The 13,150-nt window shown below is 42.0% G+C and overlaps 1 protein-coding gene and 1 long non-coding RNA gene across 4 annotated transcripts in view; one reads left to right on the forward strand and one right to left on the reverse strand.

The window, feature by feature from the left end:
* Positions 1-3,120: 3,120 nt before the first annotated feature.
* Positions 3,121-13,150, reverse strand: part of p2ry1 (purinergic receptor P2Y1) — a 10,406-nt gene continuing 376 nt past the window's right edge. The window contains exons 2-3 of one of the 3 annotated variants that reach the window (XR_014209244.1): positions 11,234-12,371; positions 3,121-3,456 (exon numbers count right to left, since the gene is read on the reverse strand). Coding sequence is in view for 1 of the 3 variants with exons in the window: in XM_082182274.1 (XP_082038400.1) it covers positions 11,295-12,344 (1,050 nt within the window). In the remaining 2 variants the exon portion in view is untranslated. Of the gene's footprint in view, positions 3,457-6,491; positions 7,749-10,889; positions 12,372-13,150 lie in introns of those variants that run through there. The other 2 variants (XR_014209245.1, XM_082182274.1) reach the window with 2 other exon arrangements.
* LOC309507855 lies at positions 7,755-11,091 on the forward strand. Its single transcript, XR_014209247.1, has 3 exons — positions 7,755-9,997; positions 10,238-10,652; positions 10,989-11,091. It is a non-coding gene; the product is annotated as an uncharacterized lncRNA (long non-coding RNA).

Genomic DNA, 13,150 nt, shown 5'->3' on the forward strand with positions numbered 1-13,150 from the left:
TTTATTTTATGATCTCTTTATAAACGTTTTGAAGCATCAGAGTTTAATGGAGGGACAGAAATCTCTCAGATTTCAGATTTCAACACCTGTCATTATACTGTAAATCCCAAACGCAGGGATCATCTGGAATCATCTGTTTCTTACTTATTCTATACTCTTATGCGTATCTCTCCTCTGATGACTCGACAGCAGGGTAATGACTCGACAGCAGGGTAATGACTCGACAGCAGGGTAAATGACTCGACAGCAGGGTAATGACTCGACAGCAGGGTAAATGACTCGACAGCAGGGTAATGACTCGACAGCAGGGTAAATGACTCGACAGCAGGGTAATGACTCGACAGCAGGGTAATGACTCGACAGCAGGGTAAATGACTCGACAGCAGGGTAATGACTCGACAGCAGGGTAATGACTCGACAGCAGGGTAAATGACTCGACAGCAGGTAAATGACTCGACAGCAGGGTAATGACTCGACAGCAGGGTAAATGACTCGACAGCAGGGTAAATGACTCGACAGCAGGGTAATGACTCGACAGCAGGGTAATGACTCGACAGCAGGGTAATGACTCGACAGCAGGGTAAATGACTCGACAGCAGGGTAATGACTCGACAGCAGGGTAAATGACTCGACAGGGTAATGACTCGACAGCAGGGTAAATGACTCGACAGCAGGGTAAATGACTCGACAGCAGGGTAATGACTCGACAGCAGGGTAAATGACTCGACAGCAGGGTAAATGATTCTGGGCTGATTTTAGGGAATTTCATGCCAAGATTCCATTTTCCAATGTTCTTTTCTGAATGGTAATTGATCCTATTAATCTCAGTAATATACATCATACTCCGTCAGCATTCAGTCTGTGAGCAAAAGCAGCAGCACAACGTTAATAAGAGAAGAAATCACATATTCAGCGGCTTCTTATTGGACATAATGTTGTAAAACAGCATAAAAACCATAAAGCATCAAACACAATAAACCTCAGAGAATATTACCGCAGCTACAGTATATATCTGATATTTTAAAGACCCATTTATATGGAGTGAGAAAGTGTTAGATAATAAAAGCATGTTGTTTGTTAATGAACTGAAGCAAAAGAAGTATTGCTTTGTATTAACAATCTTTTTTATTCACTGTTAGAGAGTGAAAAGAAGACGTTTTTCCACTATGTTTAATTAGAATGCATTGTTGCTCTGAACTAGATCTGAATAACATGACCTGATAACACCTTACTTAAAGCCTTATAAAATAATAATACATAATACATTATAAAAGTATTTTTAATGCATTAATTATTCCTCGTAATGCACCTTATGCTTTGTATGATCTCATGAATAACTGTAACCACACTTATAATACATTATAATATTTCTGTTACACCTTCAGAAAGTCTAATGCATTATAACACACAACAAACAACCAATGTCAGATGGAACAAGGAATCTGCAAATATCATAACGCATTTTAACTTTGGTTGCAACTATTTATGAAAAGATATAATGTACATTCTGAATATCCTTATAATGAATTATACATAAAGGCTTTGAGTGACGTGTTACCAATGATCTTGATTCATTTCATGATTTCCAACCAGTTTTTAAAGTAGCAGAATAAAAATAATGTCCAAATATGTGTGTACTGTGTATAATTATTTTGTAAAGGTCCCCTCAGGGGCTCCGTACACATGCATGTATATATTTAAGAAAAATGTGTTATTTATATAAAATATTTATATTTAATATAAATTATGTATAAATATATATACAGTATATACACTCACCTAAAGGATTATTAGGAACACCTGTTCAATTTCTCATTAATGCAATTATCTAATCAACCAATCACATGGCAGTTGCTTCAATGCATTTAGGGGTGTGGTCCTGGTCAAGACAATCTCCTGAACTCCAAACTGAATGTCAGAATGGGAAAGAAAGGTGATTTAAGCAATTTTGAGCGTGGCATGGTTGTTGGTGCCAGACGGGCCGGTCTGAGTATTTCACAATCTGCTCAGTTACTGGGATTTTCACGCACAACCATTTCTAGGGTTTACAAAGAATGGTGTGAAAAGGGAAAACCATCCAATAAGCGGCAGTCCTGTGGGCGAAAATGCCTTGTTGATGCTAGAGGTCAGAGGAGAATGGGCCGACTGATTCAAGCTGATAGAAGAGCAACTTTGACTGAAATAACCACTCGTTACAACCGAGGTATGCAGCAAAGCATTTGTGAAGCCACAACACGCACAACCTTGAGGCGGATGGGCTACAACAGCAGAAGACCCCACCGGGTACCACTCATCTCCACTACAAATAGGAAAAAGAGGCTACAATTTGCACGAGCTCACCAAAATTGGACAGTTGAAGACTGGAAAAATGTTGCCTGGTGATGAGTCTCGATTTCTGTTGAGACATTCAGATGGTAGAGTCAGAATTTGGCATAAACAGAATGAGAACATGGATCCATCATGCCTTGTTACCACTGTGCAGACTGGTGGTGGTGGTGTAATGGTGTGGGGGATGTTTTCTTGGCACACTTTAGGCCCCTTAGTGCCAATTGGGCATCGTTTAAATGCCACGGCCTACCTGAGCATTGTTTCTGACCATGTCCATCCCTTTATGACCACCATGTACCCATCCTCTGATGGCTACTTCCAGCAGGATAATGCACCATGTCACAAAGCTCGAATCATTTCAAATTGGTTTCTTGAACATGACAATGAGTTCACTGTACTAAAATGGCCCCCACAGTCACCAGATCTCAACCCAATAGAGCATCTTTGGGATGTGGTGGAACGGTAGCTTCGTGCCCTGGATGTGCATCCCACAAATCTCCATCAACTGCAAGATGCTATCCTATCAATATGGGCCAACATTTCTAAAGAATGCTTTCAGCACCTTGTTGAATCAATGCCACGTAGAATTAAGGCAGTTCTGAAGGCGAAAGGGGGTCAAACACAGTATTAGTATGGTGTTCCTAATAATCCTTTAGGTGAGTGTACATGCATGTGTGTTTATTTATATAAACAAAATAATTATACACAGTACACACACACACATATATATATATATATATATATATATATATATATATATATATATATATATATATATATATATCATGTAAACACAAACTTTTATTTTGGATGCGATTAATCGTTGCCCAGCACTGAAAGATTTAAATATAAAATTAAAACATTTTCAGTTGATTGGTGTGCACTCGTTTAAAACCCTGTGAGTTTAAGGACATTTTCCACTTCCAGAAGTGTTGCTTGTACAACAGCAGTGGTTGAAACAGCGAGTGTGTGTTCTGTCTCCACAGTGATCGCTCGTTCCACTCAGACACATGTAAAGCTTTGTTCTCTCTCTCCTCACTCCTCCTCTCTCATTCTCCACCCGTCTCAGGTCTGAATGGAGTGACTGGTTTCGTGCCTCGGCAGGCATGCATGGCACTGTCTTCCTTCCTGCAAACACACACACACACACACACACACACACACACACACACACACACACACACACACACACACACACACACTCACTCACATGAGCACACACAGGCCTGCATGTCTTCCTTCCTGCAAACACACACGCATACACACACACACACACACGAGCACACAGTGTTGTGTGTAACTCATGACAAGTAACTTGAGTTACGTAATCAGATTACTTCAAGTAACAAGTAACGCATTACTTTTAAAATGTACCACAAAATATCTAAGTTACTTTTTCAAATAAGTAACGCAAGTTTGTTTTCCAATTTATTGACTGACAGCTCTTCTGTCCTCATGTTGAGACAAATCAAAAGTGCAGAGGTGTGTGTGTGTGTGTGTGTGTGTGTGTGTGTGTGTGTGTGTGTGTGTGTGTGTGTGTGTGTGTGAACATGATGGTTATTGTAGTTTTAGACTAAATGTGAGCATTTCCTCATCTCATTTGCACAAAAAAAAGATTCAATATTCCTCAAAATGAATAAAAACAGTGAAATGCAGAATCAGAGTACTATGCAAACCTCCAATAACTCAATATGTTAAATACAACGTAAATTTTTATGCATTTAATCTCACTTTATTGACTAAAGTACTTGCATCTGACCTTCAATGATTCAGTTAAACCATAAGCAAAAATGACTACAGATTTTTTGATTGGTAAAGAACAGCAGCAGCTGAAAGGTTTGAGCATCGCCTTCTACTGTACACTACCTCTACTGTACTATACTGTACACTACTGTACTCTACCACTACTGTACTTTACTGTACTCTACCTCTACTGTACACTAATGTACTCTACCTCTACTGCACACTACCTCTACTGTACTCTACTGTACACTAATGTACTCTACCTCTACTGCACACTACCTCTACTGTACTCTACTATACACTAATGTACTCTACCTCTACTGCACACTACCTCTACTGTACTCTACCGTACACCAATGTACTCTACCTCTACTGCACACTACCTCTACTGTACTCTACTGTACACTAATGTACTCTACCTCTACTGTACACTAATGTACTCTACCTCTACTGTACACTGATGTACTCTACCTCTACTGTACTCTATTGTACACTAATGTACTCTACCTCTACTGTACACTAATGTACTCTACCTCTACTGTACTCTACTGTACACCAATGTACTCTACCTCTACTGCACACTACCTCTACTGCACACTACCTCTACTGTACTCTACTGTACACTAATATACTCTACCTCTACTGTACTCTACTGTACACCAATGTACTCTACCTCTACTGCACACTACCTCTACTGTACTCTACTGTACACCAATGTACTCTACCTCTACTGTACACTAATGTACTCTACCTCTACTGTACACGAATGTACTCTACCTCTACTGTGCTCTACTGTACACCAATGTACTCTACCTCTACTGCACACTACCTCTACTGTACTCTACAGTACACTAATGTACTCTACCTCTACTGTACACTAATGTACTCTACCTCTACTGCACACTAATGTACTCTACCTCTACTGCACACTAATGTACTCTACATCTACTGCACACTACCTCTACTGTACTCTACTGTACACTAATGTACTCTACCTCTACTGTACACGAATGTACTCTACCTCTACTGTGCTCTACTGTACACCAATGTACTCTACCTCTACTGCACACTACCTCTACTGTACTCTACAGTACACTAATGTACTCTACCTCTACTGTACACTAATGTACTCTACCTCTACTGCACACTAATGTACTCTACCTCTACTGCACACTAATGTACTCTACCTCTACTGCACACTACCTCTACTGTACTCTACTATACACTAATGTACTCTACCTCTACTGTACTCTACTGTACACTAATGTACTCTACCTCTACTGCACACTACCTCTACTGTACTCTACTGCACACTACCTCTACTGCCCACTACCTGTACTGTACTCTACTGTACTCTACATCTGCTGTACTCTACTGTACACTGATGTACTCTATCTCTACTGTACTCTACTGTACACTGATGTACTCTACCTCTACTGTACACTGCTGTGCTCTATCTCTACTGTACTCTACTGTAGACTACTGTACTCTACCTCTGCTGCACACTACCTCTACTGTACACTGCTGTGCTCTATCTCTACTGTACTCGACTGTACACTAATGTACTTTAATGTACTCTACCACTACTGCACTCCACCTCTACTGTACACTACTGTACTCTACCTCTACTGTACTCTATTGTTCTCTACGCTACTGCACACTACCTCTACTGTACTCTACTGTACACTAATGTACTCTACCTCTACTGCACACTAATGTACTCTACCTCTACTGTACTCTACTGTACACTAATGTACTCTACCTCTACCGCACACTACCTCTACTGTACACCACTGTACTCTGCCTCTACGGTACACTAATGCAATCTACAAATACTGTACTCTACCTCTACTGTAGACTGCTGTACTCTACCTCTACTGTACTCTACCTCTACTGTACACTACTGTACTCTACCTCTGCTGTACTCTACCTCTGCTGTACTCTACCTCTGCTGTACTCTACTGCACGCTACTTCTACTGTACACTGCTGTGCTCTATCTCTACTGTACCCGACTGTACACTAATGTACTCTACTGTACACTACTGTACTCTACCACTACTGTACTCTAACTCTAATGTGTTATACTGTATTCTACCTCTACTGTATACTACTGTACACTATTGTTCTCTACCGCTGCTGTACTCTACCTCTACTGTACACGGCCTCTACTGTACTCTACTGCACTCCACCTCTACTGTACTCTACCTCGACTGTACTCTATTGCTCTCTACCTCTACTGTGCTCCACCTCTACTGTACTCTACTGTGTTTCGCCTCTACTGTACACCACTGTACTCTACCTCTACTGTACACTAATGCACTCTACCTCTACTGTACTCTACCTCTACTGTACTCTATTGCTCTCTACCTCTACTGTGCTCCACCTCTACTGTACTCTACTGTGGTTTGCCTCTATTGTACACCACTGTACTCTACCTCTACTGTACTCTACCTCTACTGTACACTAATGCACTCCACCTCTACTGTACTCTACTGTGTTTTGCCTCTACTGTACACCACTGTACTCTACAAAACAAGCTCATCTCAGGTGGAAAAACCCCCGCAAAAGTAACGTGACACATTACTTTTCTAAAAAAGTAACTAAGTAACGCAATATTGTAATGAATTACTTTTCAAAGTAACTTTCCCCAACACACACACACACACACACACACACACACACACACACACACACACACACACACACGAGCATGTAGAAGCATGCTTGCTCGCTGGCGTATTAATCCATACAAACTCACACACCTTCACAAAGAACACAGATGACACAGGCGGATGTCGGCTGGCATTAATGTTCATGTTGGTTGACTAATATAATTCACGAGAACATTTCTTCACTCAATCTATGTACACAACTCTAAATAAATAAATACACGAATCAACAACCCATTGTAACAGAAATATCTCACCTAACAGGGAACATTCTCTCAAAGTTATGATCAAACCTTCCAGTAATGTTAATAGAACGTTCGTTCAAAGTTATCTGGTCTTTAATATCGTTCTCAGAACATCAGCACACAAACATGATTTATACGTCGTTCATGGAACATTTTTATCTGAAACGTTGTTGCTACTTGTTGCAGAGAACATTCAAATGTAACATTCCTATGATGTTTGAATGATGACATTTGAATGTTCAATGAACAAATAACAGTTTTATAACTTAATAACATAACTTTTTTGTTAGATAAAACCGAAATATATTTGCCAAATTAGGCGCTCTTCCACACACACACACACACACACACACACACACTCACACTCACACACACACACACACACACACACACACACAATCACACACACACACACACACACACACACACACACACACACACACACACACACAATCACACACACACACACACACACACACACACACACACACACACACACACACACACACACACACACACACACACACACACACACAATCACACAATAGGAAATTGTTCCAAAAGTCATGGAAACCCCCTAGTTTTACGGCGGCCAGGAAACGTATAGATTTGAACACGGCTCATCCAATCAGAGTCAGTGTGGAGCCGGATCTTTGTTCTACACACTCTCAAGCCCAGCCTACGATGTAAGATCCCGGGCCGTTTGCCAGCATCCGTAACCATTCGGCTTTTGTTCCCGCACAAAGAGTGTCTAGGAGAAATCTGGGAGGAAAAGAAAATGCGCCGTTATTTATTCCTCCCTCATTCCCCTTCCCGTCCTGTTCTTTCCTGTGAGGGACAAAGAGTCGAAGCGCTTTGGGAAAAGAACAGGGAAAAGAACCGGGAACTGAGCAATGTGATCGCATGATACCTGTCGACTTGAACTCCATGGGTGTGAAGAAACTAAAGAACAACAGGACAGCAGATAAAGGACAAAAACACAGAGCAATGGAGTGATAAAGCTGAATGAGAGGAATCTGATAGTCTGTGGAATCTGACACTGAACACTGGAGGAAGTTACAAAGATTGTTACAAAGTTATTCTATTTCAATCAAATGCTGTTTTTGTTTTTTTAACTTTCTATTTATCAAAGAATCCTGAATGATGGTTTCTACAGAAATATGAACAGTTTTCAACACTGATAATAATCATAAATGTTTCTTGATCATCAAATCATCATACTGATTTGTGAAGGATCATGTGACACTGAAGACTGGAGTAATGATGCTGAACATTCACAGGAATAAATTACACTTTACTATATATTCACATAGAAAACAGCTGATTTACATTATAATAATATTAATATTTCACTGTTTTTATTGTATTTTTGATCAAATAAATGCAGCCTTGGTGAGCAGAAGAAACTTTTCTTCCGACCCCAAACTTTTGACCGATAGTGTGTCAGATTTTTAAGCTTCACATTTCACTAAAAAGATAATTATCCAAAAGCTGAGAAAAACAATAATACATGAAATAATGCAGTGGTTAAAGGCTATTCTTCCACAGCCATTTTTTTTTGGTAGACCTGATAATAAAGAGCCATTTACAGACTTTTCATTTACATCACTGTATTTGTTTTAGCTTTAAATACTACAGATCATTAAAGATAAATGCCTTATGAACATACAGTATTTGAAACTTGGTTACATGAGTCCCTTCATAGTTCATGGGCTGATATTCTTTTGATCTATGCGGTCACACATCTATACAGTAACAGTAGAATGAATACACATCAATGCACAAGCGCATCTAAGACCATCTGGGATGCTTCAAACTACAGCCACAGGTAGACAATTCACTATTTTAAAATATCTTTAGTGCATCTTAACTATTCACTGAGAACAGAACAGAACACAAGGACTAATATGTGCTGCCGTTCACTCAGAAAAATAAAGGTTTCAAAAGGAGTTTAACACAGCGGCAACCTTCCGGTCTCTCTCTTGAATCCAACACATAAGAGACTTAAACTGCAGTTCCTCGACTGGCCACTAGAGGCCGGCTGCAGAAGAGAGTCAATCCCATAGACCCACATGTTAAAATCCCCAACTTTACAGCAGAAAAAAACATGTTTACAACATGATGCAAAAAGTGGTTTTGGTCTATATAGCTAATGTTGCCCTTCATGACGACTGTGAGGGGGTGAATATTTTTACAACTCATCCGTTTAAATTATATTAAGCCTTAAAGTTCTGCATAATTAAGGGCGTGGCCACTTGAGTGACAGGTGGATTGCCGCTGATGTCACTACTAGCCGTTTGTCTGCTGTGTGTTAGTGTCACGTCACCTCAGCTAATCCGCCTCGCGGCACATTTTCGTTTATCCGGTAGTGACGCTGCCAAGATGGCGACGGCCGGCTCCGCCCACTTTGAGCTTCAAAAACGCTCTTCAGAACCAATGGGTGACGTCACGCACACTACAGACATATTTTTGTACAGTCTATTTTAACGATCTAATCGCATGGTCTAAAGCGTACAGAGCAAGTGCACTTTTGCTAGTTTAACGATGGGAAAAATGGTCGGCGCTCCCGGCGCTGGTCTAAAAGGGTCGTCTCTCTCTTATTGAGTAATGGGTGTGTTTTGAGTGTAATGTGAAATAAACCAATCAGAGTCACATCTCCCATTCCCTGTTGCGCTCACGCCATGGCGGATTCGCTATTTACATGGAGGAATCTGCAAGCGGAAAGACTGAACGCTTCTCTAGCGAGGAAACGGATCTGCACGTGTGCGAGGTTAAAGCTGTGTGTGTGTGTGTGTGTGTGTGTGTGAGGTTAAAGGTTAAAGCACAAACAGCCGTATTCTTTTACATTGTAATCCTTTTATTTTTAATATTTTGCATGTTTGTGTGCTGTTGCGCGTCCCTGTGTGTGTAATAAGCAGAGTGTGTGTGTGTGTGTGTAATAAGCAGAGTGTGTGTGTGTGGGAGTGTGTGTAATAAGCAGAGTGTGTGTGTGTGTGTGTGTGTGTGTGTGTGTGTGTGTGTGTGTGTGTGTGTGTGTGTAATAAGCAGAGTGTGTGTGTGTGTGTGTGTGTAATAAGCAGTGTGTGTGTGTGTGTGTGTGTGTAATAAGCAGAGTGTGTGTGTGTATGTGTGTAATAAGCAGTGTGTGTGTGTGTGTGTGTAATAAGCAGAGTGTGTGTGTGTGTGTGTGTGTGTAATAAGCAGAGTGTGTGTGTGTATGTGTGTAATAAGCAGAGTGTGTGTGTAATAAGCAGAGTGTGTGTGTGTGTGTGTGTGTGTGTGTGTGTGTGTGTGATAAGCAGAGTGTCCACGCGTTGTGGACCCGCCTATAGGCTCATATTACTAATGCGCCCTTTAAATAACAAAAATATTTATATATACTGCACCACTGACTTTAGACCAGGTCTCAGTTGGTCAGTGACTCTATTTAAGTTCCTCAAAATAGCAACGCTCCAACAATACGCCTGAACACACACCTGGTTCTCAGACTAGCAGCCCAAGGGCCACAGATGGGCGTAAATGCATTTGCTATTTAAACAATGTGACGCAGGACGTGAAAAAATGAAAACTGCGTCGGGCTGAAATTAGTAAAACACACTAGCGTCGCGCCTGGCGTTGCACCGAGTGTGTGATAGGGCCCCGTGTGTGTGTGATAGGGCCCTGTCTGTGTGTGATAGGGCCCCGTGTGTGTGTGATAGGGCCCCGTGTGTGTGTGATAGGGCCCCGTGTGTGTGTGATAGGGCCCCGTGTGTGTGTGATAGGGCCCCGTGTGTGTGTGATAGGGCCCTGTGTGTGTGTGATAGGGCCCCGTGTGTGTGTGATAAGGCCCCGTGTGTGTGTGATAGGGCCCCGTGTGTGTGTGATAGGGCCCCGTGTGTGTGTGATAGGGCCCCGTGTGTGTGTGATAGGGCCCCGTGTGTGTGTGATAGGGCCCTGTGTGTGTGTGATAGGGCCCCGTGTGTGTGTGATAGGGCCCCGTGTGTGTGTGATAGAGCCCTGTAGGTTTTACACAGCGATGCCATAGGGGAACCATTTTTTCTTTAAACATTTTTCCATTATAAAGAACCTTTTGATGCCCATAGAGAACCTTTATTTTTAAGAGTGCTCAAGCATCCTCAACTAAAACTTGTTATATTTCCAACATTAGTCGTTACTGTTAAAACATTGTTAGTGATTTGCTCATTCAGTTTCAGTTCCATGGATAATCACATTAGACATGTTAAAAGCAATACATGAGTAACACTGACCACAGTATACGATGGTTTCCAATAGTCTAATTCCCTTGAGTCCGAGGGAAGGAGTTGCGGATCACGACTCCCGTTTCTCCGACAGACTGTTGAGCGCCGTCTCCTCGCTCTTGGACTGGAGATCTCCTTTCTTGGAGGATTTTTTGGTGGCTCTAGAAAGCCGTCGTCTGAAGCTGTCTCCGGCTAGCAAGTACAGGACCGGGTCCACACAACTGTTGAGACTGGCCAGGCCTCGGGTCACCTGGTAGGTGGCGTACACTCGGTCGTTGAAGCCGCACATGTCCGGGCTCTGGAAGTACAGTCTCGCTCGCATGTTCAGGTTCTTCATGACGTGGAAGGGCAGATAGGAGACGGCGAAGACCGTCAGAACGATGATGACTAGGTAAATGGACTTCTTCCTTAGCGGTGCGTTGTCCATGTCGTTGCGAATCAGGGCTTTGACGATTCCTCCATAACAGCTGAAGATAATAATGAACGGGATGCAGAACCCGAACACCGTCATGCACATGCTATAGACGAAGTACCCGGGCAGCTCGTCTTCAGTCGTGGTGTCGTAGCACGTGGTGAATCCCTTCTTCGGCCCGGTGCGCGAGTAATAGAGGATAGGAGCGATTCCCGCCACGACGATGACCCACACGAGCGCCACGGTGCGAACGGCGTTCTTCTTCTTCAGTCGTCCGAGAGATTTCATAGGATGAACGACGCCGGAGTATCTGTGCACGCTGATGCACGTGAGGAACAAGATGCTCCCGTAGAGGTTAACGTGGAATATGAACCTCTGCAGTCTGCATAGCACGTCTCCGAAAATCCAGTCTGTTTTGTTAAAGTAGTAGAAGATGAGAAACGGGAGCGAGAGCACGTAACAGAAATCCGCCAGAGCCAGATTGAACATGTAGACGGAGATGCTGCTCCACGGCCTCATGTGACACACGAACATCCAGATGGCCACGCTGTTCCCGACGAACCCCGTGAGAAACACGAGGATGTAGACGATGGGAAGATAGTAGAACTGAAACCCAGTCTTGGTGAGCGAGCATCTTGCCGTCTGGTTTGTAAACTCGGTCACGTTGTTCAAGAGCGACGTTGTCAAGTTATTAAACTCCGCTGACATGTTGTCGAGGATCAGCAGGTGTGTGATCTACAGAGAGAAGAGACAACACAGCGATATCAGTCAGCAATAGCCGTCATCTCACCGTCTCGGTTAACTACAGACCCGATGTAGTCCGGCTGTGAGTAACACACTTCTAGCCAAAATAACCTTGAATTTGGTTACATGTCGTTTTTGCCAAAAAAACTTGCGAGATGTTTGATATTCCCTCATGTAAGCAAAGTCAGCAGTGATTACAAGGTGTTTGGTTTCATTTCTTCACTCATTTCATTTCTTTGTTATCTAATTGATGATTAGTCTATTCTTGGGTTATGGTTTAGCCATATATAAAATTTTCACTGACAGCCCAAATTTTGCCTTGTTTTAGCCGAGACGTCAGGGCTTTTTTGACGGCTATTAGACTGCTGGGAAAATGCCTATTAACCTGATCAGACTCAAACCTGTTCCACAGACACAAAAAGTGCTTTATTTCTGCTCTCCTCTGCGGGGTTTGAACCTGCAACCTGTCAGAGACCAGCTTAAGGACGTTGTGTTGGCATCTTGACACAGACACACTAAAAACAATATCCTATCGCATATTGAATATAGCAACACGTTATCGCATATCGCATTTTTCTTCAATATCGTGCAGCCCTATATGTTGTTTTAAATATGAGTTAGATTTATGAAATGGTACATTTTAAATCAAAAGCATGCATACGTGATATGGCACTTGATTTAATCTAGTCTAATCTAATAATCTTGCAATTTGGGTGGCTCCAAAATTAGAACAACAAATACCAGATAAAAAAAAAAAAAGAACAAGAAAA

Source organism: Leuciscus leuciscus (assembly GCF_965113295.1).
Source record: "Leuciscus leuciscus genome assembly, chromosome: 10".
NCBI classification, from domain to species: domain Eukaryota; kingdom Metazoa; phylum Chordata; class Actinopteri; order Cypriniformes; family Leuciscidae; genus Leuciscus; species Leuciscus leuciscus.